Source organism: Nematostella vectensis, chromosome 9, assembly GCF_932526225.1.
Source record: "Nematostella vectensis chromosome 9, jaNemVect1.1, whole genome shotgun sequence".
Lineage (NCBI taxonomy): Eukaryota > Metazoa > Cnidaria > Anthozoa > Actiniaria > Edwardsiidae > Nematostella > Nematostella vectensis.
Genome location: NC_064042.1, coordinates 16,123,725 through 16,148,905, shown reverse-complemented (window position 1 = coordinate 16,148,905; position 25,181 = coordinate 16,123,725). Strand labels below are relative to the sequence as shown.

At 41.5% G+C, this 25,181-nt stretch overlaps 1 protein-coding gene across 1 annotated transcript in view; it reads left to right on the top strand.

Annotated features, from left to right (window-relative positions):
• LOC116610245 (nodal modulator 3) overlaps nt 1–24,972 on the top strand; it is a 49,157-nt gene extending 24,185 nt beyond the window's left edge. The window contains exons 19-38 of the mRNA XM_048732713.1: nt 81–138; nt 617–753; nt 2,649–2,733; nt 3,085–3,148; nt 7,790–7,888; nt 8,736–8,906; nt 9,223–9,302; nt 9,855–10,026; nt 12,235–12,271; nt 12,412–12,501; nt 13,209–13,322; nt 18,837–18,899; nt 18,994–19,116; nt 19,675–19,758; nt 20,474–20,560; nt 21,697–21,807; nt 21,966–22,067; nt 22,503–22,622; nt 23,551–23,643; nt 24,283–24,972. Coding sequence (XP_048588670.1) covers nt 81–138; nt 617–753; nt 2,649–2,733; nt 3,085–3,148; nt 7,790–7,888; nt 8,736–8,906; nt 9,223–9,302; nt 9,855–10,026; nt 12,235–12,271; nt 12,412–12,501; nt 13,209–13,322; nt 18,837–18,899; nt 18,994–19,116; nt 19,675–19,758; nt 20,474–20,560; nt 21,697–21,807; nt 21,966–22,067; nt 22,503–22,622; nt 23,551–23,643; nt 24,283–24,405 — 2,013 coding nt within the window. The 3' untranslated portion in view covers nt 24,406–24,972. The remainder of the gene's footprint in view (nt 1–80; nt 139–616; nt 754–2,648; nt 2,734–3,084; nt 3,149–7,789; nt 7,889–8,735; nt 8,907–9,222; nt 9,303–9,854; nt 10,027–12,234; nt 12,272–12,411; nt 12,502–13,208; nt 13,323–18,836; nt 18,900–18,993; nt 19,117–19,674; nt 19,759–20,473; nt 20,561–21,696; nt 21,808–21,965; nt 22,068–22,502; nt 22,623–23,550; nt 23,644–24,282) is intronic.
• The last annotated feature ends 209 nt before the right edge of the window (nt 24,973–25,181 follow it).

Below are 25,181 nucleotides of genomic sequence, written 5' to 3'. Positions count from 1 at the left end.
TGTTGGAAACAGGAATGGTCAGGAGGCACTGAGACTGTGACACAAGTAGAAATGAAATTACCTTTTTTTTTGTTTTTAAGGTTTCAGACTCAGAATCAACATTTATTTTCAAGGATGTTTTACCTGGCAAGTACAAAGGTATGTATTCCATTGTACCTTTAAACCTGACTTCCTTAGGCTAGTAATATAATAATAATAATAATAATAATTTATTTATAATGCGCTAAAACTGTGTTAATATATTCTAAAGCGCTCAACAGAAAACAAATTCTTACAAAAAACATCTAACCTAAATCAACATAACAAATTGTAACACGGACAGTTAAATATAACGAGTCTTCTATGTGAAATAAGCCAATCTGAAAAGATGGGTTTTTAGTGCCTAAATGGCTCACGGCTAGTACTTCATATTGTACCTTTAAACCGTACTTCCTTAGGCTAGTTCTTCATATCCAGTTCTTACATTCATCTATGGCAAATGTTCCAATTTTTAGTACAAAAAAGTTGTTATGGTACTACTTTTTATTTGCTAACGTTTAAGAGAATTATGTCATCAATGTAAAAAAAGATGCACTGTAGACTATGCTAGTGGGTACTTCTTTCTGTTAAACCACAGCACAAGCTGTCCAGGAAAAGTGGTGTTGGCAGAACAAAACTATCGAGGTCACCATTACAAACTCTGACATCAACAACCTGGAGTTTACCCAGTCTGGTTACATCCTCAAGTGCAGTCTATCACATGCTATCACCCTGGTGAGAAAGTGCATGACAATTTACTTTATGTTGATACATGTGTTTTTTTTTTATCAAGTCTCTCAAGTTTGAGAGCTCATAATTGTACGCTTTACAAACATGTTATGGTAACAAAAGACTACTCTGATAAAGTTTTGGTAGATGAGATAAGCAAAAATCTTAAGAGAAAAGCTCTCTTAGGGACTTTGCCAACCGTGTGGAGATACATGACCAGGAAGGGGTGGAAACCTTTTCAGCGGCATAAAAAGCCATTATTGAGTGAAAATCCCGTTTGAAGCTCGAAAGCAAGTACAAGTTCTTTCAGTTATTTAATGGGACAACTTTTTCTTCACTGAGTGCCCTTAGTACTTGTTTCATCACCCAAACTAAAAAAAACAATGTTGTTTGCGGAGCTCAAAGACCGAAGTTTGGCCATCTTATCTTACTTTGGTAGAAATTTCTCACTCCATACCACAACATCTTAAGAAGTTATTAAAGCAAAAGGAGGACACGCAAACTATTGAAATTGACATGGTTATCTTGCTACGTTGATGCACCTGTTGATGCACCTGTAAATTTCCTTGAAATCGGACTATTAAAATCTGCAATTATATTCGTGTCCACGAACTTTTGAAACACCCTGTATTGAGGGGGCTATATTTCCACAGAGGGATAGTATTAAGGGGGCTATATTTCCATAGAGGGATAGTATTAAGGGGGCTGTATTTCCATAGAGGGATAGTATTAAGGGGGCTGTATTTCCACAGAGGGATAGTATTGAGGGGGCTATATCTCTATAGAGGGATAGTATTGAGGAGGCTATATTTCCACAGAGGGATAGTATTGAGGGGGCTGTATTTTCACAGAGGGATAGTATTAAGGGGGCTGTATTTCCATAGAGGGATAGTATTGAGGAGGATGTATTTTCATAGAGGGATAGTATTGAGGAGGCTGTATTTCCACAGAGGGATAGTATTAAGGGGGCTGTATTTTCATAGAGGGATAGTATTAAGGGGGCTATATTTCCATAGAGGGATAGTATTGAGGAGGCTGTATTTCCACAGAGGGATAGTATTAAGGGGGCTGTATTTCCACAGAGGGATAGTATTGAGGGGGCTATATCTCTATAGAGGGATAGTATTAAGGGGGCTATATTTCCACAGAGGGATAGTATTGAGGGGGCTGTATTTTCACAGAGGGATAGTATTAAGGGGGCTGTATTTCCACAGAGGGATAGTATTGAGGAGGCTGTATTTCCACAGAGGGATAGTATTAAGGGGGCTGTATTTCCACAGAGGGATAGTATTAAGGGGGCTGTATTTTCATAGAGGGATAGTATTGAGGAGGCTGTATTTCCACAGAGGGATAGTATTAAGGGGGCTGTATTTTCATAGAGGGATAGTATTAAGGGGGCTATATTTCCATAGAGGGATAGTATTGAGGGGGCTGTATTTCCACAGAGGGATAGTATTAAGGGGGCTGTATTTCCACAGAGGGATAGTATTGAGGGGGCTGTATTTCCACAGAGGGATAGTATTAAGGGGGCTGTATTTTCATAGAGGGATAGTATTAAGGGGGCTATATTTCCATAGAGGGATAGTATTGAGGGGGCTGTATTTCCACAGAGGGATAGTATTAAGGGGGCTGTATTTTCATAGAGGGATAGTATTAAGGGGGCTGTATTTCCATAGAGGGATAGTATTAAGGGGGCTGTATTTCCATAGAGGGATAGTATTGAGGAGGATGTATTTTCATAGAGGGATAGTATTGAGGAGGCTGTATTTCCACAGAGGGATAGTATTGAGGGGGCTGTATTTACATAGAGGGATAGTATTGAGGGGGCTGTATAACCAATTTGGCATACATACATTTAGGCAAACTTTTGATATAGCCATAACCATTTTGACTTTTTCCAGAATTTTTCCCTGGAGAACAAGAAAGAAGTGGTCGGGTCATTCATCCTGTCTAAGGGAACAAATCGCTTCTGCCTTTCTGAACCAGGTAGGAGGTTGCTTTATAGTCCTGAGGAAGCTTTCATTGGAATATTTCATTCTTAAATTTAGGGTTATTAGTTTTACGTCCATGGGAAGTGATTAAGTAAGTGTTTCAAATCACATTCATTTCTAAGATCCTGGGAATTTTAAGGGGCAGCATTAATATAAATTCACAGCTAGGAGTATCTGTTTTTGCCTTAAAGATAAGAAAGTGTTATTGTTATTCAGAGCCGTAGCAGGCCATGTAAGATTATGGGTGCACAATAGAGAAACATTAAGAAAATATTGGGGGGACATGCCCCCAGTGCCCCACCCCCTGCTTCAGCCCTGTTATTTATTATTATGCCTTTGCATGTAGGTGTCTACAATCTCACGCCTAAGTCATGTCATCGCTTTGAACAAGAAGTGTACAAGTATGACACGTAAGTGGACAAATATGTACATAAGCCTGAGAATAATATGTGTAAGTGGACAAATATGTACATAAGCCTGAGAATAATATGTGTAAGTGGACAAATATGTACATAAGCCTGAGAATAATATGTGTAAGTGGACAAATATGTACATAAGCCTGAGAATAATATGTGTAAGTGGACAAATATGTACATAAGCCTGAGAATAATATGTGTAAGTGGACAAATATGTACATAAGCCTGAGAATAATATGTGTAAGTGGACAAATATGTACATAAGCCTGAGAATAATATGTGTAAGTGGACAAATATGTACATAAGCCTGAGAATAATATGTGTAAGTGGACAAATATGTACATAAGCCTGAGAATAATATGTGTAAGTGGACAAATATGTACATACCATTGAGAATAATACATCAAAGTGGACAAATATGTACATACGACTGAGAATAATACATCTAAGTGGACAATATGTACATACCATTGAGAATAATACATCTAAGTGGACAAATATGTACATACCATTGAGAATAATACATCTAAGTGGACAATATGTACATACCATTGAGAATAATACATCTAAGTGGACAATATGTACATACCATTGAGAATAATATGTGTAAGTGGACAATATGTACATACCATTGAGAATAATATGTGTAAGTGGACAATATGTACATACCATTGAGAATAATACATCTAAGTGGACAATATGTACATACCATTGAGAATAATATGTGTAAGTGGACAATATGTACATACCATTGAGAATAATATGTGTAAGTGGACAATATGTACATACCATTGAGAATAATATGTGTAAGTGGACAAATATGTACATACCATTGAGAATAATACATCTAAGTGGACAAATATGTACATACCATTGAGAATAATATGTGTAAGTGGACAAATATGTACATACCATTGAGAATAATACATCTAAGTGGACAAATATGTACATACCATTGAGAATAATACATATTAGTGGACAAATATGTACATACGACTAAGAATAATACATCTAAGTAGACAAATATAGACATTAGAATGCACTTCACAAACAATAGCAATTCCACAGCATATAAGTAAAAATGTAGGAAGCAGATATAAAAGGCTTGTTTGTGTAGTGTGGTTCTGTGTAATTATCCATGCAAGAACTAGCCACTATCCTGTGGCATACGTCTTTATCGTAGTTTTCCAACATTTTCCCATATTTTTTGTACTAAACATGTATGCACAACATATAGAAAATAGCTAGATTTTTAAGAATTTGTGTGAAAAATGACCTTCCCTATATATCTTGTCTTATATTTACAAGGTTTTACGTACTAATTTACAAGGTTCCTACATTCTAATGACCCCTATGACCAAAATCAAAAATATTATGAGTCTTGTTGTGTAATGTGTACAATATATAGATTTAGGCACTGCCTAAAAGCAGAGCCAGCATAAACACCTTTTGTGTTGACTGATCAAAGGTATTATTGGGGGATCTAGGATCCTGCTCTCTACTGAGATTTATTTATTGTACCAACCAAATGGATCCAGGCCTTATTCAATAATTTAAATTATGCAGTACATCAAAGTTAACAAACATAATTCCTGGTGTGATTATGGCTGTCAAAGTTGTCAAGAGTCTAATGGTAAATTCTTATGTCCCATCATAGAAGTTCCATTATGAATATTTTTTTTTAAATCAAAACAATACTCCCACAAGCTTTGCCCTTGTGCAGAAAATGTCATGGATGTAACAGCATTCCAAAGATTCAGAATAATATATTTAGACCGTTTAGATGCCATACTGTGATTTTTATGTATTGATTTAGTGGCGATTCTCTCCTTCATTGGACCGAATATTCAGAAAAATGTCTGGGAATTAAAATCCAAAAATATATCTCCTTTCATGCATTACATATTGGTGCACCCCCCTTTACCATATAGTGGCCTTGTTGTTGGTGGCCTACTCCCAAATGAATACAATGAAGAAAAAACAGATTGAAAATGCTAACTTCAAATTTCAAACCAAACCCTTTCATTGATCTATGTTTGGAGTAGAGAGGAATCAAAGAATACCAATTGACTAAAAAATAATCGATGGGAGAGGAGATATAAAGTGAATTGACTCAACTTGAAAGGTTTGGTGAAAAAATATACCAGTAATGAAAATAATTTGATTGAGCATTTCTTGACATTTCCCTTTTCCAATTATCTTAACCCTTTCACCACCACAGGCCTCTAAAGAGGCCATGTCTTTGCTTTCCAAGCTATGTGAACAGAATTCTATTATTGAAAAAGAACAAGGTTGTTGCTAGTGTTATAAAGTTTAAGTATCTTGCCCTAAAAAACCCTTCCCCTTAATAAAAGTTCCATTAATGTTCATTTGTAAAGCTACATTCTGACAAGCTTTGTTCTTGCGAAGAACAATGGATGAAACAGGATTTCAAAGATGGAATATAGTGTCAAACACAATTTTAGATAAGATGCAATGCTGAAGATTTAATGTACCATTTTAAGTGGTGATTTTCCATCCCCATGGGAATTAATATCTACAAATATACATCCAGTAATGCATTATATTTTGGTGTTTTGAGAAACCCTGGATCTAACTATTCCAATGAAATAAATCTAAACATCTAAAATAAATGTAATGGGCAAGAGACTTGGAAAGAAAATCCTAAAAAGAAAATATAAGTGAAAGTAATAAATGAAAATTTCTAATTTAAAAATCAAATCTGTTCATTAATTTATTTTTGGTGTAGAGGGGAAATAGCAAAGAGCATCAATTGCATAAAAATAGTCAACAGGGAGAAGAAAAAGGAAGAAATATGACTCTTCCTTAAATGTTTGAAAAAATATATAATAACAATAATGTGATAATTATATTCAGTACTTTTCTAAAATATCCCCTTTCCCATTATCTTTAGGTTGATAGAAAACTGTTTTCTTTACAGATTTATTATTTAAAAAGCAAAAGTTTGTTTTTAGTTTTATATTATATAAGTATCTTGTTCTAAAAAAACCTATGAGTGTGTACTGCTGAATCACATAGTAATGAACTAGTCATTTGCGCCCCCTCCCTTATGGTCCCGCAGAAGTCAGGGGTTAATGTGGGGTTTTAGACCACTTTTTAACCAGAATATGTCAAGAGGGGTGGTGGTATTGACTGTTTTTGACTCTTAACTTGGAAACAGGCTTTTATTAAAGTTTAATCCCCCACCCTTCCCTGGGACCATGGGTGTGGGTCATCAAATAACTAGTGAATAAGAACATCCTACTGTTCTCTTCAAGACATGATTTTTAATTCTCATGTCTTCCAGTCTTTAGCATTCATCTTGGCCCTTAGGTAGTTCCTGGTTCATAAAAGAGTGAAAACAATTATTATTTCTTTCAAAACGATCTTTTTATCAAGCCATTTATAATCTAACTAATTTTCCACAACTATTTGAAAAAAAAAATAAACACATGAGATGCAAGATGCAGACAATAACAACAATACATATAGAAAATAGGTTTTTTTTTATCCTCGGTAAGGAAAATTTCTCTTGTAAGTTGAAAAAGCTGCTGTATCTTCTAAGGATATGTATCTTCTTAGGATTAAGAGCACAGGATATAAAGACAAGAATGGTCTTCTTTAGCAGTATTTGACAAATGCAACACGATATTGGTTAGCCTTTATGAAATATATCAACACAATCAATCTGCCCTGAAGAAGTCTTATTAAAGACGAATTCCAGTTTTTGTTGTATTGTATTTTATTCAACACAATCAAGAATATAGATAAAACGAAGAATGTCAAAACAAAACCTGTTATGCTCAAATAATTTGATTACTAAGTTAAGTACTCGCATTCTCAAAGCATACAAAAGGACAACAAAAAGCCTAATAACTGTCATATCCTCAATAGACAATGCAAATCGTCGTCCGAGACTCACCTTGCATTGTTTTTTTTTTGTTTTTTGGTCGCTTTCTTGTGGTTCTGTTCGCTTTTTAATGTGAACTGTTACTTGCTTAAATTTACTAGCTAAAACCAGATAAATCTTGGCGTGAATGAATGTTAGTAGATCTCCTCTAGTTGACTTTATCCTTAAGTCACAAAATTTGAGGCAAAATAAATAATCATCGCAAAATCGACGAGAACTTTTTCCCTTGCTCTGTGCTTGTATTTAGTCGCCATTTCGGGACCGAGTGGGGCCTGGGAGTCGCGCGGCTGACTGACTGGCGAGTGACACCATAGGGTACTCGCGCGATGACCACAAAAACCAAGTTGCATACCTATACCATATTTCTATGCCTATGGGGCTACGCGCCATAGGCATAGGCTCCGCTATAATGCTATATTTTTTGTCATGGCCATTCAAATTTCTAGAATTAACAAAGGGATTTGTTGTTTAGTATGCACTTGTCGTTAGGTTGCCTAGTTCTTGCACGGAGCATAACTTAATGTCTAGTTGTCAAGTGGTCAACAGCACAAGGACCTTGTGCATGAGTGTTATAATTAAGCCTTAATTGTTTAGTAGTGCATTATGGATTGCCTAAGTAATCTATCATAAGTGAAAGTAGCTTCCTTTACAACATCGACCTTATCAAGCTTATGTACTCTAGAATTTAAATATTAACCAGGTTTACCTTGTAATTTGCTGTTAAGGTCATCACCTTCTGTCCTCGCACTATCCGCCATCAAGCATTGGATGTCAGGTGTCGTCACTACCAAGAAGGCTGCCTCTGACATCAGGGTGAAGATCAGGTCAGTCCTTATCACATCAGGGTGAAGATCAGGTCAGTCCTTATTACATCAGGGTGAAGATCAGGTCAGTCCTTATTACATCAGGGTGAAGATCAGGTCAGTCCTTATTACATCAGGATGAAGATCAGGTCAGTCTTATTACATCAGGGTGAAGATCAGGTCAGTCCTTATTACATCAGGGTGAAGATCAGGTCAGACCTTATCACATCAGGGTAAAGATCTGGTCAGACCTTATTACATCAGGGTGAAGATCTGGTCAGACCTTGTTACATCAGGGTGAAGATCAGGTCAGACCTTATAACATCAGGGTGAAGATCAGGTCAGACCTTATTACATCAGGGTGAAGATCAGGTCAGTCCTTATTACATCAGGGTGAAGATCAGGTCAGTCCTTATTACATCAGGGTGAAGTTCAGGTCAGTCTTATTACATCAGGGTGAAGATCAGGTCAGTCCTTATTACATCAGGGTGAAGTTCAGGTCAGTCCTTATCACATCAGGGTGAAGATCAGGTCAGTCTTATTACATCAGGGTGAAGATCAGGTCAGTCCTTATCACATCAGGGTGAAGATCAGGTCAGTCTTATTACATCAGGGTGAAGATCAGGTCAGTCTTATTACATCAGGGTGAAGATCAGGTCAGTCTTATTACATCAGGGTGAAGATCAGGTCAGTCCTTATCTCCTTATTCTATGTACTGTATCATTGCCACACGATAGGTGCTACTCATTAGTTTAGAATAATGCTAGAAGCAATTTTTTTTACCTTTAAAATTGAATTTTAGAATATGGACTTGTGTCAACTACCCAAGAAAATACTTGTTATTATTGGTTTAATTATATTCCACTAGGTCTGTAAAATCTAAAGAAGTCATCATCATTGAAGGGCTAAAAGAAGGAATAGAGAATTTGGCTGGACAGAAACACCCTGATCAGACCACGCCCAAAGAAGGCAACAAGACTGAACCAAAAAACAAGGAGTCCAAGGACGAGTACGTGTACAAGTTCTCACACTGGGGCAAGTAAGTGTTCAATAAAACTGCTAGGTTGCCTTGCAGTTCTATTTGTTGTACTGATGAACTGGTATTCCTTTTCTTCCACCCCTATTGTGTCATATTTAAAGTAATGAAAATATAATAATCATGATTTATTATTGTTGTTGTTGTTGCTGTAATAATAATAATAATAATAATAATAATAATAATAATAATAATAATAATAATAATAATCAGTGATTGCACTTTTTTACAGCGTGTCTGTGAACCACTGCAGTTTGAGCCTTGACTCTGCTATTTACCATATCTATTATCCCCATAAGATCCACTTTTTATCTTGTAGACTTGGAGAGGAGTTTGAGGTCGTACCATTGTCAGCAGAACTGCTTTTCTACCCATCGTCCAAAACAGTCACCATCACAGGTACATCAATTACCTGCTGTTAGCCATGACTGCAAATTTTCACATTACTTCCCACATCTCGATCTAGAAACCATACCATAGTCCCCATAAACTAGCACACTGGGCCACCTGTGGTGAGAGGCCTTGTATATATACGTAATATTGTCCACTATTATCATATCCTCCAGTTTAGACACTGCTGCACTCAGTGATGCTTCAGTGTAAAGGGTTGGAGGTAGATAACGGCAAGAGATAGATTGTTTAACCAAAAGATGGATGAACATAAAAATCTCTTGCTACATCCTGTTACAATAAATATGGCATCAGGTCTGATCCAGGAGTTCCCATGGTGGGGGGGGGGGGGGGGGGGGGGCAAGGGGCAGATCCAGGAGTTCCCATGGGGGGGGCAAGGGGCTGATCCAGGAGTTCCCATGGGGGGGGGGCAACGGGGTGATCCAGGAGTTCCCATGGGGGGGGGGGGGCAAGGACTGCTTGACCAAGCACCAATCAGTAATGCAAGAAGTATCCTTATTGTTCGTTTTTGCCTGTAATGATAGTAATTTTATGCTTTAGATGGCTGTCCAGGGGCTTCTGTGGAAATGGAAGGTCGACCAGGAGTGTTTTTGCAGGGTGCCATCATCCCCCCTCTCTCTGGAGTAGACATCTCCATCACCTCTGGACCAGGGGACCAGGAGGGCGCAAAGACGAACATCAGGGTTCTCACAGATGATCAGGGACGCTACAGGTACAACACACACGGGCAGCACACACAGACAGCACACACGGACAGCACACACGGACAGGACACACGGACAGCACACACGGACAGCACACACGGACAGCCCACACGGACAGCACACAGGGACAGCACACAGGGACAGGACACACGGACAGGACACACGGACAGGACACACGGACAGCACACACGGACAGCACACAGGGACAGCACACACGGACAGGACACACGGACAGCACACACGGACAGGACACACGGACAGGACACACGGACAGCACACACGGACAGGACACACGGACAGGACACACGGACAGGACACACGGACAGCACACACGGACAGGACACACGGACAGGACACACGGACAGCACACATGGACAGGACACACGGACAGGACACACGGACAGGACACACGGACAGCACACACGGACAGCACACACGGACAGTACACACGGACAGGACACACGGACAGCACACACGGACAGCACACACGGACAGCACACACGGACAGCACACACGGACAGGACACATGGACAACACACACGGACAACACACACGGACAACACACACGGACAACACACATGGACAACACACGGACAGCACACACGGACAACACACACGGTCTAGTGGTGATGCCATGTCTAAGGTCTAGTGGATGCCATGTCTAAGGTCTAGTGGTGATGCCATGTCTAAGGTCTAGTGGTGATGCCATGTCTAAGGTCTAGTGCTGATGCCATGTCTAAGGTCTTGTGCTGATGTCATGTCTAAGGTCTAGTGGTGATGTCATGTCTAAGGTCTAATGGTGATGCCATGTCTAAGGTCTAGTGGTGATGCCATGTCTAAGGTCTAGTGGTGATGCCATGTCTAAGGTCTAGTGGTGATGTCATGTCTAAGGTCTAGTGGTGATGCCATGTCTAAGGTCTAGTGGTGATGTCATGTCTAAGGTCTAGTGGATGCCATGTCTAAGGTCTAGTGGTGATGCCATGTCTAAGGTCTAGTGGTGATGCCATGTCTAAGGTCTAGTGGTGATGCCATGTCTAAGGTCTAGTGGTGATGTCATGTCTAAGGTCTAGTGGTGATGTCATGTCTAAGGTCTAGTGGTGATGCCATGTCTAAGGTCTAGTGGTGATGCCATGTCTAAGGTCTAGTGGTGATGCCATGTCTAAGGTCTAGTGGTGATGCCATGTCTAAGGTCTAGTGGTGATGTCATGTCTAAGGTCTAGTGGTGATGCCATGTCTAAGGTCTAGTGGTGATGTCATGTCTAAGGTCTAGTGGTGATGTCATGTCTAAGGTCTAGTGGTGATGCCATGTCTAAGGTCTAGTGGTGATGCCATGTCTAAGGTCTAGTGGTGATGTCATGTCTAAGGTCTTGTGGTGATGTCATGTCTAAGGTCTAGTGGTGATGTCATGTCTAAGGTCTAGTGGTGATGCCATGTCTAAGGTCTAGTGGTGATGTCATGTCTAAGGTCTAGTGGTGATGCCATGTCTAAGGTCTAGTGGTGATGTCATGTCTAAGGTCTAGTGGTGATGTCATGTCTAAGGTCTAGTGGATGCCATGTCTAAGGTCTAGTGGTGATGCCATGTCTAAGGTCTAGTGGTGATGTCATGTCTAAGGTCTAGTGGTGATGTCATGTTTAAGGTCTAGTGGATGCCATGTCTAAGGTCTAGTGGTGATGTCATGTCTAAGGTCTAGTGGTGATGCCATGTCTAAGGTCTTGTGGTGATGTCATGTCTAAGGTCTAGTGATGATGTCATGTCTAAGGTCTGGTGGATGCCATGTCTAAGGTCTAGTGGTGATGCCATGTCTAAGGTCTAGTGGTGATGCCATGTCTAAGGTCTTGTGCTGATGTCATGTCTAAGGTCTAGTGGATGCCATGTCTAAGGTCTAGTGGTGATGCCATGTCTAAGGTCTAGTGGTGATGCCATGTCTAAGGTCTAGTGGTGATGCCATGTCTAAGGTCTAGTGGTGATGCCATGTCTAAGGTCTTGTGCTGATGTCATGTCTAAGGTCTAGTGGATGCCATGTCTAAGGTCTAGTGGTGATGCCATGTCTAAGGTCTAGTGGTGATGCCATGTCTAAGGTCTAGTGGTGATGCCATGTCTAAGGTCTAGTGGTGATGCCATGTCTAAGGTCTAGTGGTGATGTCATGTCTAAGGTCGAGTGGTGATGCCATGTCTAAGGTCTAGTGGTGAAGCCATGTCTAACTATTTCCTTCAGGGTTGGTCCATTACATGGTGGCATCGAGTACAGCTTGGTAAGTTATTAATTTACAATTATAATATCGTGAATTTTTTTATTGATAAGAAAAGTCAAACTTCACATGTACCTTGCACGGCAATTGCATCTTCTGCATGGTCTATTTTTAATTACCTTTATACTTTCGTTGACTAAAAGGACGCGCAGAAGAATGGTTTTATCATTACACCAATGCCGGAGAGGAAGGGACACTTCCAGGCCTTCAAACTAGGGGAAATCAATATCAAGGTACGGCGCGCTGTGGAGTATCGAAATAGGTGACTTGCCCTAGGTACAGCGCGCTGTGGAGTATGGGAATAGGCGACTCACGCCAAAATAAACACAAAATAAACAAATGATGCGGCCTTCACAACAGAAAGCGACAAAAAAATAAAACTTTTCAATAAATCTTTCCTATATCTTCCCACAACTCTTTGCGACGTGCGCATGAAAACAAGGATAAAAACAAACATTACCATCTTGTTTACAATTTTAACGCCTGACCTCGGTTTCATGCACGCGTCGTAAAGAGTTGTGGGAAGATGTGAAGGTGAATAAAAATAAGCCTTTTATTGACGCTTTATTGACATATCAACGTACTCGACTACAAACCAACATTTGTTATTGTAGCAAATTCTACAGTAAAACCTCCCCCACTGGAACTTTAATAACCCGGGCACCTTGCTTACTTGAACTTACTTCGAGTCCCCTAGTGGTTTTTTCCTTCTGTTGTCCACCCCCCTTCAGAGCTTGCCCTAGAGGAGTTCCCTAGGAACTAATTTCTATTGTTGTCCATTCTCCCTTGGGCGCTAACGCCAGGAGGGTTCCAATGTATTTGCCCTTGCCAAATAAGTGTACTTTTGATAACATGTTTTCATGCCCTTTCTAGCTACCTCAAAGGCTCAGTCATCTTATCTAGGACGCCCGAACACTGTTGTTTCTTGTGTGAATTCTAGGTGGCCGATGTAGAAGAGTCACCGCTGGCCGGAGTACTGCTGTCTCTCTCTGCAGGGCAGTTTCGTAGCAACAATCTGACGTCAGAAGCTGGTACAATGGTCTTCGCTAACTTGGTGAGTCACTCATTTTTCAATTTGTTTCTAATGGCAATTTGATAAAGGGCGAAAATTTCCCGTTATCTCTACCCATTATTTTCTCTCTTTTTTCTCCCCTGAATGCGTTCTTAGTGTTTGTCTGATCCTGGATGCGTTCTTAGTGTTTGTCTGATCCTGGATGCGTTCTTAGTGTTTGTCTGATCCTGGATGCGTTCTTAGTGTTTGTCTGATCCTGGATGCATTCTTAGTGTTTGTCTGATCCTGAATGCGTTCCTAGTGCTTGTCTGATCCTGGATGCGTTCTTAGTGTTTGTCTGATCCTGGATCCATTCTTTGTGCTTGTCTGATGCTGGATGCGTTCTTAGTGTTTGTCTGATCCTGGATACGTTCTTAGTGTTTGTCTGATCCTGGATGCGTTCCTAGTGCTTGTCTGATCCTGGATGCGTTCTTAGTGTTTGTCTGATCCTGGATGCATTCTTAGTGTTTTTTAGATCCTGGATGCGTTCCTAGTGCTTGTCTGATCCTGGATGCGTTCTTAGTGTTTGTCTGATCCTGGATGCATTTTTAGTGCTTGTCTGATCCTGGATGCGTTCTTAGTGTTTGTCTGATCCTGGATGCGTTCTTAGTGTTTGTCTGATCCTGGATGCGTTCTTAGTGTTTGTCTGATCCTGGATCCATTCTTTGTGCTTGTCTGATGCTGGATGCGTTCTTAGTGTTTGTCTGATCCTGGATACGTTCTTAGTGTTTGTCTGATCCTGGATGCGTTCCTAGTGCTTGTCTGATGCTGGATGCGTTCTTAGTGTTTGTCTGATCCTGGATGCATTCTTAGTGTTTTTTAGATCCTGGATGCGTTCCTAGTGCTTGTCTGATCCTGGATGCGTTCTTAGTGTTTGTCTGATCCTGGATGCGTTCTTAGTGTTTGTCTGATCCTGGATGCGTTCTTAGTGTTTTTTAGATCCTGGATGCGTTCTTAGTGTTTGTCTGATCCTGGATGCGTTCTTAGTGCTTGTCTGATCCTGGATGCGTTCTTAGTGTTTTTTAGATCCTGGATGCGTTCCTAGTGCTTGTCTGATCCTGGATGCGTTCTTAGTGTTTGTCTGATCCTGGATGCATTTTTAGTGCTTGTCTGATCCTGGATGCGTTCCTAGTGCTTGTCTGATCCTGGATGCGTTCTTAGTGTTTGTCTGATCCTGGATGCATTCTTAGTGTTTTTTAGATCCTGGATGCGTTCCTAGTGCTTGTCTGATCCTGGATGCGTTCTTAGTGTTTGTCTGATCCTGGATGCATTTTTAGTGCTTGTCTGATCCTGGATGCGTTCTTAGTGTTTGTCTGATCCTGGATGCGTTCTTAGTGTTTGTCTGATCCTGGATGCGTTCTTAGTGTTTGTCTGATCCTGGATCCATTCTTTGTGCTTGTCTGATGCTGGATGCGTTCTTAGTGTTTGTCTGATCCTGGATACGTTCTTAGTGTTTGTCTGATCCTGGATGCGTTCCTAGTGCTTGTCTGATGCTGGATGCGTTCTTAGTGTTTGTCTGATCCTGGATGCATTCTTAGTGTTTTTTAGATCCTGGATGCGTTCCTAGTGCTTGTCTGATCCTGGATGCGTTCTTAGTGTTTGTCTGATCCTGGATGCGTTCTTAGTGTTTGTCTGATCCTGGATGCGTTCTTAGTGTTTTTTAGATCCTGGATGCGTTCTTAGTGTTTGTCTGATCCTGGATGCGTTCTTAGTGCTTGTCTGATCCTGGATGCGTTCTTAGTGTTTTTTAGATCCTGGATGCGTTCCTAGTGCTTGTCTGATCCTGGATGCGTTCTTAGTGTTTGTCTGATCCTGGATGCGTTCTTAGTGTTTGTATGATCCTGGATGCGTTCTTAGTGTTTGTCTGATCCTGGATGAGTTCTTAGTGCTTGTCTGATCCTGGATGCGTTCTTAGTGTTTATCAGATCCTGGATGCGTTCTTAGTGTTTGTCTGATCCTGGATGCGTTCTTAGTGTTTGTCTGATCCTGGATCCATTCTTTGTGCTTGTCTGATGCTGGATGCGTTCTTAGTGTTTGTCTGATCCTGGATACGTTCTTAGTGTTTGTCTGATCCTGGATGCTTCTTAGTGTTTGTCTGATCCTGGATGCGTTCTTAGTGTTTGTCTGATCCTGGATGCGTTCTTAGTGTTTTTTAGATCCTGGATGCGTTCTTAGTGTTTGTCTGATCCTGAATGCATTCCTAGTGCTTGTCTGATCCTGGATGCATTCTTAGTGTCTGTCTGATCCTGGAGGCATTCTTAGTGTTTGTCTGATCCTGGATGCGTTCTTAGTGTTTGTCTGATCCTGGATGCGTTCTTTGTGCTTGTCTGATGCTGGATGCGTTCTTAGTGTTTGTCTGATCCTGGATGCGTTCTTAGTGTTTGTCTGATCCTGGATGCGTTCTAAGCGTTTGTCTGATCCTGGATGCATTCTTAGTGTTTGTCTGACCCTGGATGCATTCTTAGTGTTTGTCTGATCCTGGATGCATTCTTAGTGTTTGTCTGATCCTGGATGCGTTCTTAGTGTTTGTCTGATCCTGGATCCGTTCTTTGTGCTTGTCGGATGCTGGATGCGTTCTTAGTGTTTGTCTGATCCTGGATGCGTTCTTAGTGTTTGTCTGATCCTGGATGCTTCTTAGTGTTTGTCTGATCCTGGATGCGTTCTTAGTGTTTGTCTGATCCTGGATGCGTTCTTAGTGTTTTTTAGATCCTGGATGCGTTCTTAGTGTTTGTCTGATCCTGGATGCGTTCTTAGTGTTTGTCTGATCCTGGATGCGTTCTTAGTGTTTTTTAGATCCTGGATGCGTTCTTAGTTTTTGTCTGATCCTGGATGCGTTCTTAGTGTTTGTCTGATCCTGGATGCGTTCCTTGTGCTTGTCTGATCCTGGATGCATTCTTAGTGTTTGTCTGATGCTGGATGCGTTCTTAGTGTTTGTCTGATCCTGGATGCGTTCTTAGTGTTTGTCTGATCCTGGATGCGTTCTAAGCGTTTGTCTGATCCTGGATGCATTCTTAGTGTTTGTCTGACCCTGGATGCGTTCTTAGTGTTTGTCTGATCCAGGATGCGTTCTTAGTGTTTGTCTGATCCTGGATGCATTCTTAGTGTTTGTCTGACCCTGGATGCGTTCTTAGTGTTTGTCTGATCCTGGATGCGTTCTTAGCGTTTGTCTGATCCTGTATGTGTTCTTAGTGTTTGTCTGATCCTGGATGCATTCTTAGTGTTTGTCTGATCCTGGATGCGTTCTTAGTGTTTGTCTGATCCTGGATGCGTTCTTAGTGTTTGTCTGATCCTGGATGCTTTCTTTGTGCTTGTCTGATGCTAGATGCGTTCTTAGTGTTTGTCTAATCCTGGATGCGTTCTTAGTGTTTGTCTGATCCTGGATGCGTTCTTCGTGTTTGTCTGATCCTGGATGCTTCTTAGTGTTTGTCTGATCCTGAATGCATTATTAGTGTTTGTCTGATCCTGGATGCATTCTTAGTGTTTGTCTGATCCTGGATGCATTCTTAGTGTTTGTCTGATCCTGGATGCATTCTTAGTGTTTGTCTGATCCTGGATGCATTCTTAGTGTTTGTCTGATCCTGGATGCGTTCCTTGTGCTTGTCTGATCCTGGATGCGTTCTTAGTGTTTGTCTGATCCTGTATGTGTTCTTAGTGTTTGTCTGATCCTGGATGCTTCTTAGTGTTTGTCTGATCCTGAATGCATTATTAGTGTTTGTCTGATCCTGAATGCGTTCTTAGTGTTTGTCTGATTCTGGATGCGTTCTTAGTGTTTGTCTGATCCTGAATGCGTTCTTAGTGTTTGTCTGATCCTGGATGCATTCTTAGTGTTTGTCTGATCCTGGATGCTTCTTAGTGCTTGTCTGATCCTGGATGCATTCTTAGTGTTTGTCTGATCCTGGATGCTTCTTAGTGTTTGTCTGATCCTGGATGCGTTCCTTGTGCTTGTCTGATCCTGGGTGCATTCTTAGTGTCTGTCTGATCCTGGAGGCATTCTTAGTGTTTGTCTGATCCTGGATGCGTTCTTAGTGTTTGTCTGATCCTGGATGCGTTCTTTGTGCTTGTCTGATGCTGGATGCGTTCTTAGTGTTTGTCTGATCCTTGGATGCGTTCTTAGTGTTTGTCTGATCCTGGATGCGTTCTAAGCGTTTGTCTGATCCTGGATGCATTCTTAGTGTTTGTCTGATCCTGGATGCGTTCTTAGTGTTTGTCTGATCCAGGATGCGTTCTTAGTGTTTGTCTGATCCTGGATGCATTCTTAGTGTTTTTCTGATCCTGGATGTGTTCTTAGTGTTTGTCTGATCCTGGATGCATTCTTAGTGTTTGTCTGATCCTGGATGCGTTCTTAGTGTTTGTCTGATCCTGGATGCGTTCTTAGTGTTTGTCTGATCCTGGATGCTTTCTTTGTGCTTGTCTGATGCTGGATGCGTTCTTAGTGTTTCTCTGATCCTGGATGCGTTCTTAGTGTTTTTCTGATCCTGGATGCGTTCTTCGTGTTTTTCTGATCCTGGATGCGTTCTTCGTGTTTGTCTGATCCTGGATGCATTCTTAGTGTTTGTCTGATCCTGAATGCATTCTTAGTGTTTGTCTGATCCTGGATGCGTTCCTTGTGCTTGTCTGATGCTGGATGCGTTCTTAGTGCTTGTCTGATACTGGATGCGTTCTTAGTGTTTGTCTGATCCTGGATGCTTTCTTTGTGCTTGTCTGATGCTGGATGCGTTCTTAGTGTTTCTCTGATCCTGGATGCGTTCTTCGTGTTTTTCTGATCCTGGATGCGTTCTTCGTGTTTTTCTGATCCTGGATGCGTTCTTCGTGTTTGTCTGATCCTGGATGCATTCTTAGTGTTTGTCTGATCCTGAATGCATTCTTAGTGTTTGTCTGATCCTGGATGCGTTCCTTGTGCTTGTCTGATGCTGGATGCGTTCTTAGTGCTTGTCTGATACTGGATGCGTTCTTAGTGTTTGTCTGATCCTGGATGCGTTCTTAGTGTTTGTCTGATCCTGGATGCGTTCTTCGTGTTTTTCTGATCCTGGATGCGTTCTTCGTGTTTGTCTGATCCTGGATGCATTCTTAGTGTTTGTCTGATGCTGGATGCGTTCTTAGTGCTTGTCTGATCCTGGATGCGTTCTTAGTGTTTGTCTGATCCTGGATGCGTTCTTAGTGTTTGTCTGATCCTGGATGCGTTCTTAGTGTTTGTCTGATCCTGGATGCATTCTTAGTGCTTGTCTGATCCTGGATGCCTTCTTAGTGTTTGTCTGATCCTGGATGCGTTCCTTGTGCTTGTCTGATCCTGGATGCGTTCTTAGTGTTTGTCTGATCCTGGATGCGTTCTTAGTGCTTGTCTGATCCTGGATGCGTTCTTAGTGTTTGTCTGATCCTGGATGCGTTCTTAGTGTTTGTCTGATCCTGAATGCGTTCTTAGTGTTTGTCTGACCCTGGATGCGTTCTTAGTGTCCTTAAATCCTTTTATTGCTGTTAATACCACGAGCTAAATGGGATGCCTTTGTTTTTTATCTGTAGGGACCTGGGCAGTACTTTTTCAGGCCAATGCTCAAAGAGTACACATTCGATCCAGCGTCCCAGGTATTTTTGCGTGACATTATGAAAATTACATTAGATTACTTATGAGCCACTGCTAAAAAATTTTTTTTTTACCTTGCCGTTGCCGTGGTTGCAGATGATTGACGTAAAGGAAGGAGCTACGGTGGATGTCGTTGTCAAGGGAAAGCGAGTTGCCTTTAGTTGCTATGGTCTTGTGACGTCACTCAACGGGGAGCCCGAGAAGGAGATAGCCCTTGAGGTACAGCCGGTGTTGATGGAGGAGGAAGGAAAGCAACACAGGGATCGACGAAAAAATCTAATCTGTCAATGAAAATAAGCCCTGACAAATAACTTTCTTGTCGATTGGTTTTCGTGTTGGCCACCAAAAAAGACACGTCATTTCTTAGTGCAAACACCCGAAGAATTCCTTCAAGAAACCCTTGCAGATGTCCGTACCATACCTTGACCTTTTCTGAGATAGGTTTCCCCTTCGGAAAATGTGTAACAAAATAACTTCCTGTTTGCTCATTACAAGTTTAATAGAAATTCTCCACGAAATGTATTGTGTGTGGAGCATCTAGTTGGTTTGTAATTTGAAGGTTAGAATAAACTTACAGTCTGTACTAAAACCAGTATTACATTCAATCCATTTCTATCCACTCGATGTGAGACGCTCAAACAACAAAAGTGCATTTCTCTGAAAGATCAAACGTCAATTGAACCTATGGCTATTTTGTTTATTTCGCGTGACTTTAATTGTTGTCGAGCTTTCCTAAAAAAAAACTGAAAAATTACTCAGGTGTGTTTGTTCCTTCAGGCAGTCGGAATGGGGAGCTGCGAGGGAATGCAGGAAGAGACGAGATCAGATAAGGATGGAACCTACAGACTTAGGGGACTCCAGGTAAGGGATGGAACCTACAGACTCGGGGGACTCTGGGTAAGGGATGGAACCTACAGACTTAGTGGACTCTGGGTAAGGGACGGAACCTACAGACTTAGGGGACTCTGGATAAGGGACGGAACCTACAGACTTAGGGGACTCTGGGTAAGGGATGGAACCTACAGACTTAGGGGACTCTGGGTAAGGGATGGAACCTACAGACTTAGGGGACTCTGGGTAAGGGACGAAACCTACAGACTTAGGGGACTCTGGGTAAGGGATGGAACCTACAGACTTAGGGGACTCTGGGTAAGGGATGGAACCTACAGACTTAGGGGACTCTGGGTAAGGGACGGAACCTACAGACTTAGGGGACTCTGGGTAAGGGACGGAACCTACAGACTCATGGGACTCTGGGTAAGGGACGGAACCTACAGACTTAGGGGACTCTGGGTAAGGGACGGAACCTACAGACTTAGGGGACTCTGGGTAAGGGATGGAACCTACAGACTTAGGGGACTCCAGGTAAGGGACGGAACCTACAGACTTAGGGGACTCTGGGTAAGGGATGGAACCTACAGACTTAGGGGACTCTGGGTAAGGGATGGAACCTACAGACTTAGGGGTCACTAAGGAAATGACGGAACCCCCAAAAATTAGAAAGGATTGACAGGTATTTCATGTGATTGTTGTGAGAATTTCTTGGACTTAACACGTGTTGGTTGTCTTTAATCAGCCTGGCTGCAGTTATCGAATCCGCGTCAAATCAGGAGATGGCAACCCTTTGATAGAGCGTGCATCGCCAGCAAACATTGACGTTCAGGTATTATTTCAATAAAACCCACCTTATGATATACACCTATTTAAATCGAACATTATCAGTTTAAACGGCGAATGGAAAATGGCAGTTCTGATATGAAAACAATACATTGCGTCCCGTCATATTTCTACAGAATGCATAAAAATATGGATAAATCGTGCAATTAATTTAATTATCTTTTTTTTTTACAAATCAGTCAATACAATTATAGTATTAGTAGAGGTAGAGGAGTATTAGTAATTATAGAAGTCAATCTATGAACTGTCATTTTTCCTTTTCCTTTCTTCCTTTTATTTGGAAATAGGTGTAGCAGACCATAAAATATTTTTTAAGCCTCCCTCTAGAGCCAAACTCTTCCCACTATGTTTAACTGAGATTCAGGCAAACCGACAGTGCTACACTTATTTTTATTCGCGCAAACCGACAGTGCTAAACTTATCTTTGATTAAGACAAACCGACAGTGCTACACTTATTTTTATCCAAACAAACCGACAGACACTTATCTTTATGCAGACAAACCAACACTTCTACACTTATCTTTATCCAAACAAACCGACAGACACTTATCTTTATTCAGACAAACCGACAGTTCTACACTTATCTTTATTCAGACAAACCGACAGTTCTACCCTTATCTTTATTCAGACAAACCGACAGTGCTACACTTATCTTTATCCAGACAAACCAACAGTGGTACCCTTTCTTTATCCAAACAAACCGGCAGACAGACAGTGCTACACTTATCTTTAATTCGGCAAACCGACAGTGCTACACTTAGCTTTGATTCAGACAAACCGACAGTGCTACACTTATCTTAGGTGTTGATATCATATTCATCAATCCATGTGGTCATAACAAGTTGTAACAAGTGAGCTTTCAGCATTTTCACGGGCATCTGGAAGATTTCATATACGATTTCATCATAAACAGAACATTACCTGCCCGGTTGTGGATACAAATCTCCTTGTGCGGATATTATCTATCACTCGTTCGCTTCGATGTACCCTGCTAGCAGAGCTTTCTTCCTTTTGTTTCTATAAGTTCACTTATCCGTGTTGTGTGCATCTGTATTTTATCATCCGTCTTTTGTCGTCTTAATCTTAATCTCTACCATTTTTGTATGTTTGTATTGTGGTAGGTGTCTGGAAGTGACGTCACCAATGTGAACATGATTGTCTTCCGGCGTCGTAATCAGTTTGAGATTACTGGCACAGTGGCATCCGAGCGGGACCACCTTCACACTCTTAAGGTAACACCAAGCGCTTGACGACAGACAGACAGACAGACAGACAGACAGACAGACAGACAGACAGACAGACAGACAGACAGACAGACTGTTGCCGACCATGTGTTTCCCACCACCATGTTGCTCACCACTGTGTCGCCAACCACTATGTTGTCCATCAGGTGATGCTGTACCGAGAGAATAACCTAGACACACCGGTGCTGACCACCTCGGTGGGAATCGCAGGCTACTTTCAGTTCCAGCCCGTTCCAAATGATGGCGAGGTGAGTGGCGGAATCAAAAGCTGATACATAATGTTTGCAGGTTTCGGTGAAGTTAAATAGCTAGTTGACTATCAGGTTGAGATACAAAGATGACGAGAAAACTTGTAAAGACTTACAAAAACGAGTATCAGCAACAACTAAAAAGACGGATAGACGAGGACGAGGACGAGGTGTATGTACCTTGGCCATACATCTTCTTGTGTAATTTGATCGACATCTCGATCAACGTCACAAATAACTTGACCCGGGTCTTTTGTTTCACGGCCTTTCTTCCGCCATATTTTATATGCTTGCGCGTCTTTTTCGTCGAAGCGGATATCATGTATATCGTATATAAGAAAGTAATACGAGTTCAAAACTGAAAGGTGATACGACTTTTAATATGATAGGTAATATAACTTTAAATCTGAATGGTTGTACAACTTTAATCTGCAGGTGTACGTTGTCCGTCTAGACTCCAGCCTCTCCACCAAGACCTTCGTGTACAGCCTTCCCGAGGCGACCGTGACCAGCACAGGCATCCGATCACACGTCAAACTCATCTTTGCCCCCAAGGTAAGTCTCCATGGTAACCATCAGGCGTCAACCTCATCTTTGCCCTCAAGGTAGGTTTCTATGGTAACAATCAGGCGTCAACCACATCTTTGCCCCCAAGGTAAGTCTCCATGGTAACCATCATTCGTCAATCACATCTTTGCCCCCAAAGTAGGTTTCTATGGTAACCATTAGGCGTCAACCACATCTTTGCCCCCAAAGTAGGTTTCCATGGTAACCATCAGGCGTCAACCTCATCTTTGCCCTCAAGGTAGGTTTCTATGGTAACCATCAGGCGTCAACCACATCTTTGCCCCAAAGTAGGTTTCCATGGTAACCATCAGGCGTCACCACATCTTGGCCCCCAAGTTAGGTTTCTATGGTAACTGATCACACCTCAAGCGTCAGGCTAGAGAAAGGCTGGTGATAAAAATGTAAATATGTGTTTGGTGTAATACATGCTAGCATTTGTATTGATGTCGCAAAGATATTGCACTTGTTATAAGCCAATTCAGAGTTTAAGGAATGACCGGGAAAGGATGGGTCGATCGGACCAAAATCCACCGGAAGTTAAGATTTCCCATACAAACCTCTGTATTTTTTGCGCGATATGGGTTGTGCAAACTCGCTTCAAAATGCCATATTTTACGATTATATCAACAGTATGGATCTTGGATAACCGGACTAAAATTGCGTTAGCGGCCAGCAACGATAAACAACCATCGCTTTAATGAATCATAGTATTTTTGAGCGAGTTTATACACCCAATATTGCTCGAAAAATACAGAGATTTGTATGGGGAACGATCGATTACCGGTAGATTTTGGTCCATGGATCGGACTCGACCCATTCCTCCCTGTTCATTCCTTAAACTCTGAACTGGCTTATTGGGTAATGACAAGTGTTAACCGAGAGAGATTTTTTTAAGATGTGATTGTTGTTGTTTTAGAGCCGTACATTCGAGCAAGAGCCTTCCCAGGGATCCTTGCTGGCGCTGCCGTTCCTCGCCATACTTGCGTTACTCTTTATAAACCATTCCAAGGTACGGATACATCTTTACCGACTTGTAACTTCGCCCAACTTTACCACGCTTGCGTGACTCTTTATGAACCATTCCAATGTACGAGACATCTTTATCGACTCGTAACTCTACCACGCTTGCGTGACTCTTTATGAACCATTCCAAAGTACGAGACATCTTTATCGACTCGTAACTCTACCACGCTTGCGTTACTTTTTATGAAACATCCCAAAGTACGATACATCTTTATCAACTCGTACCCTCTCCCAATTCTATCACACTTGCGTTATTTTTATGAAACATCCCAAAGTACGATACATCTTTATCAACTCGTAACCTCTCCCAATTCTACCACACTTGCGTTAATCTTTATGAACCAATCCAAGATAACAAAATGTCTTTGTATTCTGAAGAAACACGCGCGAAAATCGAGTCACCTAGCTTTAATGAGACATGTTTCCAAGTTGACTACTTTAAAATCTTTCATGTGATTGGTCAGAAAAAGCATCCCATACACATTTTCAATATTCACGTGTTTTATTGGCCTGCTTTGACAGCAAGCTTTCCTTTTTCCTCGGGATTTCTTGTTATATTTTTCACTTTTTCTCGACAATTTCTTTGACCCTTGTCTTTATTGACAACCCTTCGCTCCATCCTCAGATTTTTCCCGTGATGCAACAGGCAGCGCAGATGTTGCAGGGAGTCCCCGCCGCTGACCAGCTTCAGGTGTCCGTGGACGAGCAGCTGAAAAACCGCAAGAAAATAAGCACACGGCGGAGATAACTATCACTTATCTTAGTGATTTTTTCCTCTTTAGAATTCAATAAAAGCGAAAGACCCTTAAAGAGTGGTTCTCTCACCCAGGTCACGTGACGGGCGTACTAGTTCATCTCACGTGACCCTAGTCAGTGAGGAGAGCATGGATTGTACCTGATGGCCTATTCGTCACACGTTGATCATTGAGACTCACATCTGGTCAGACGCATCTGTCGTATTTATACCAATTTTGGTATTATTAGGTAGTTAGTTTATCGAATGAGGTTAGGCGCTGAGAGTGAAAACAAGTTTTGGGGAATTTTAACGTTATAACCATGTCGCTGTCAACCTTTTAGACGAGAATTTGGTTGCTTTCCACGTGTTCGCCGTAAGTTAGTGACTGAACCATAGCGGCCAGAGCGACGTTTATTAAAGCTGACTCATATTCTCGCAGTCTATCCACCTTTAAAGGCCAGGTAGAGAGGATCCGAATTGGGATAGGGGCTAAACTACAAATAAACCACACTTGCTGATGTCTCTTAATTTGAATAGGGGCTACACTACAAATAAACCACACTTTCCGGTGTCTCTAAATTTGTCTGACTTACCGTTACCAACATCACTACCGTCCTGTTTTTGTTTTCTTTGGGGGGGGGGGGGGGGGGGAGTTAGGGTTCTCTTCGTGTAGCTTCACTACCGACTTGCTTATTTAATGTTAGGTTTCCCAACGTGCGAAGCTTGACTACTGTCTTGGGGTTAGGGTTGGGTTTCTCTTCGTGTAGCATACACCCTTTATCCTGTAC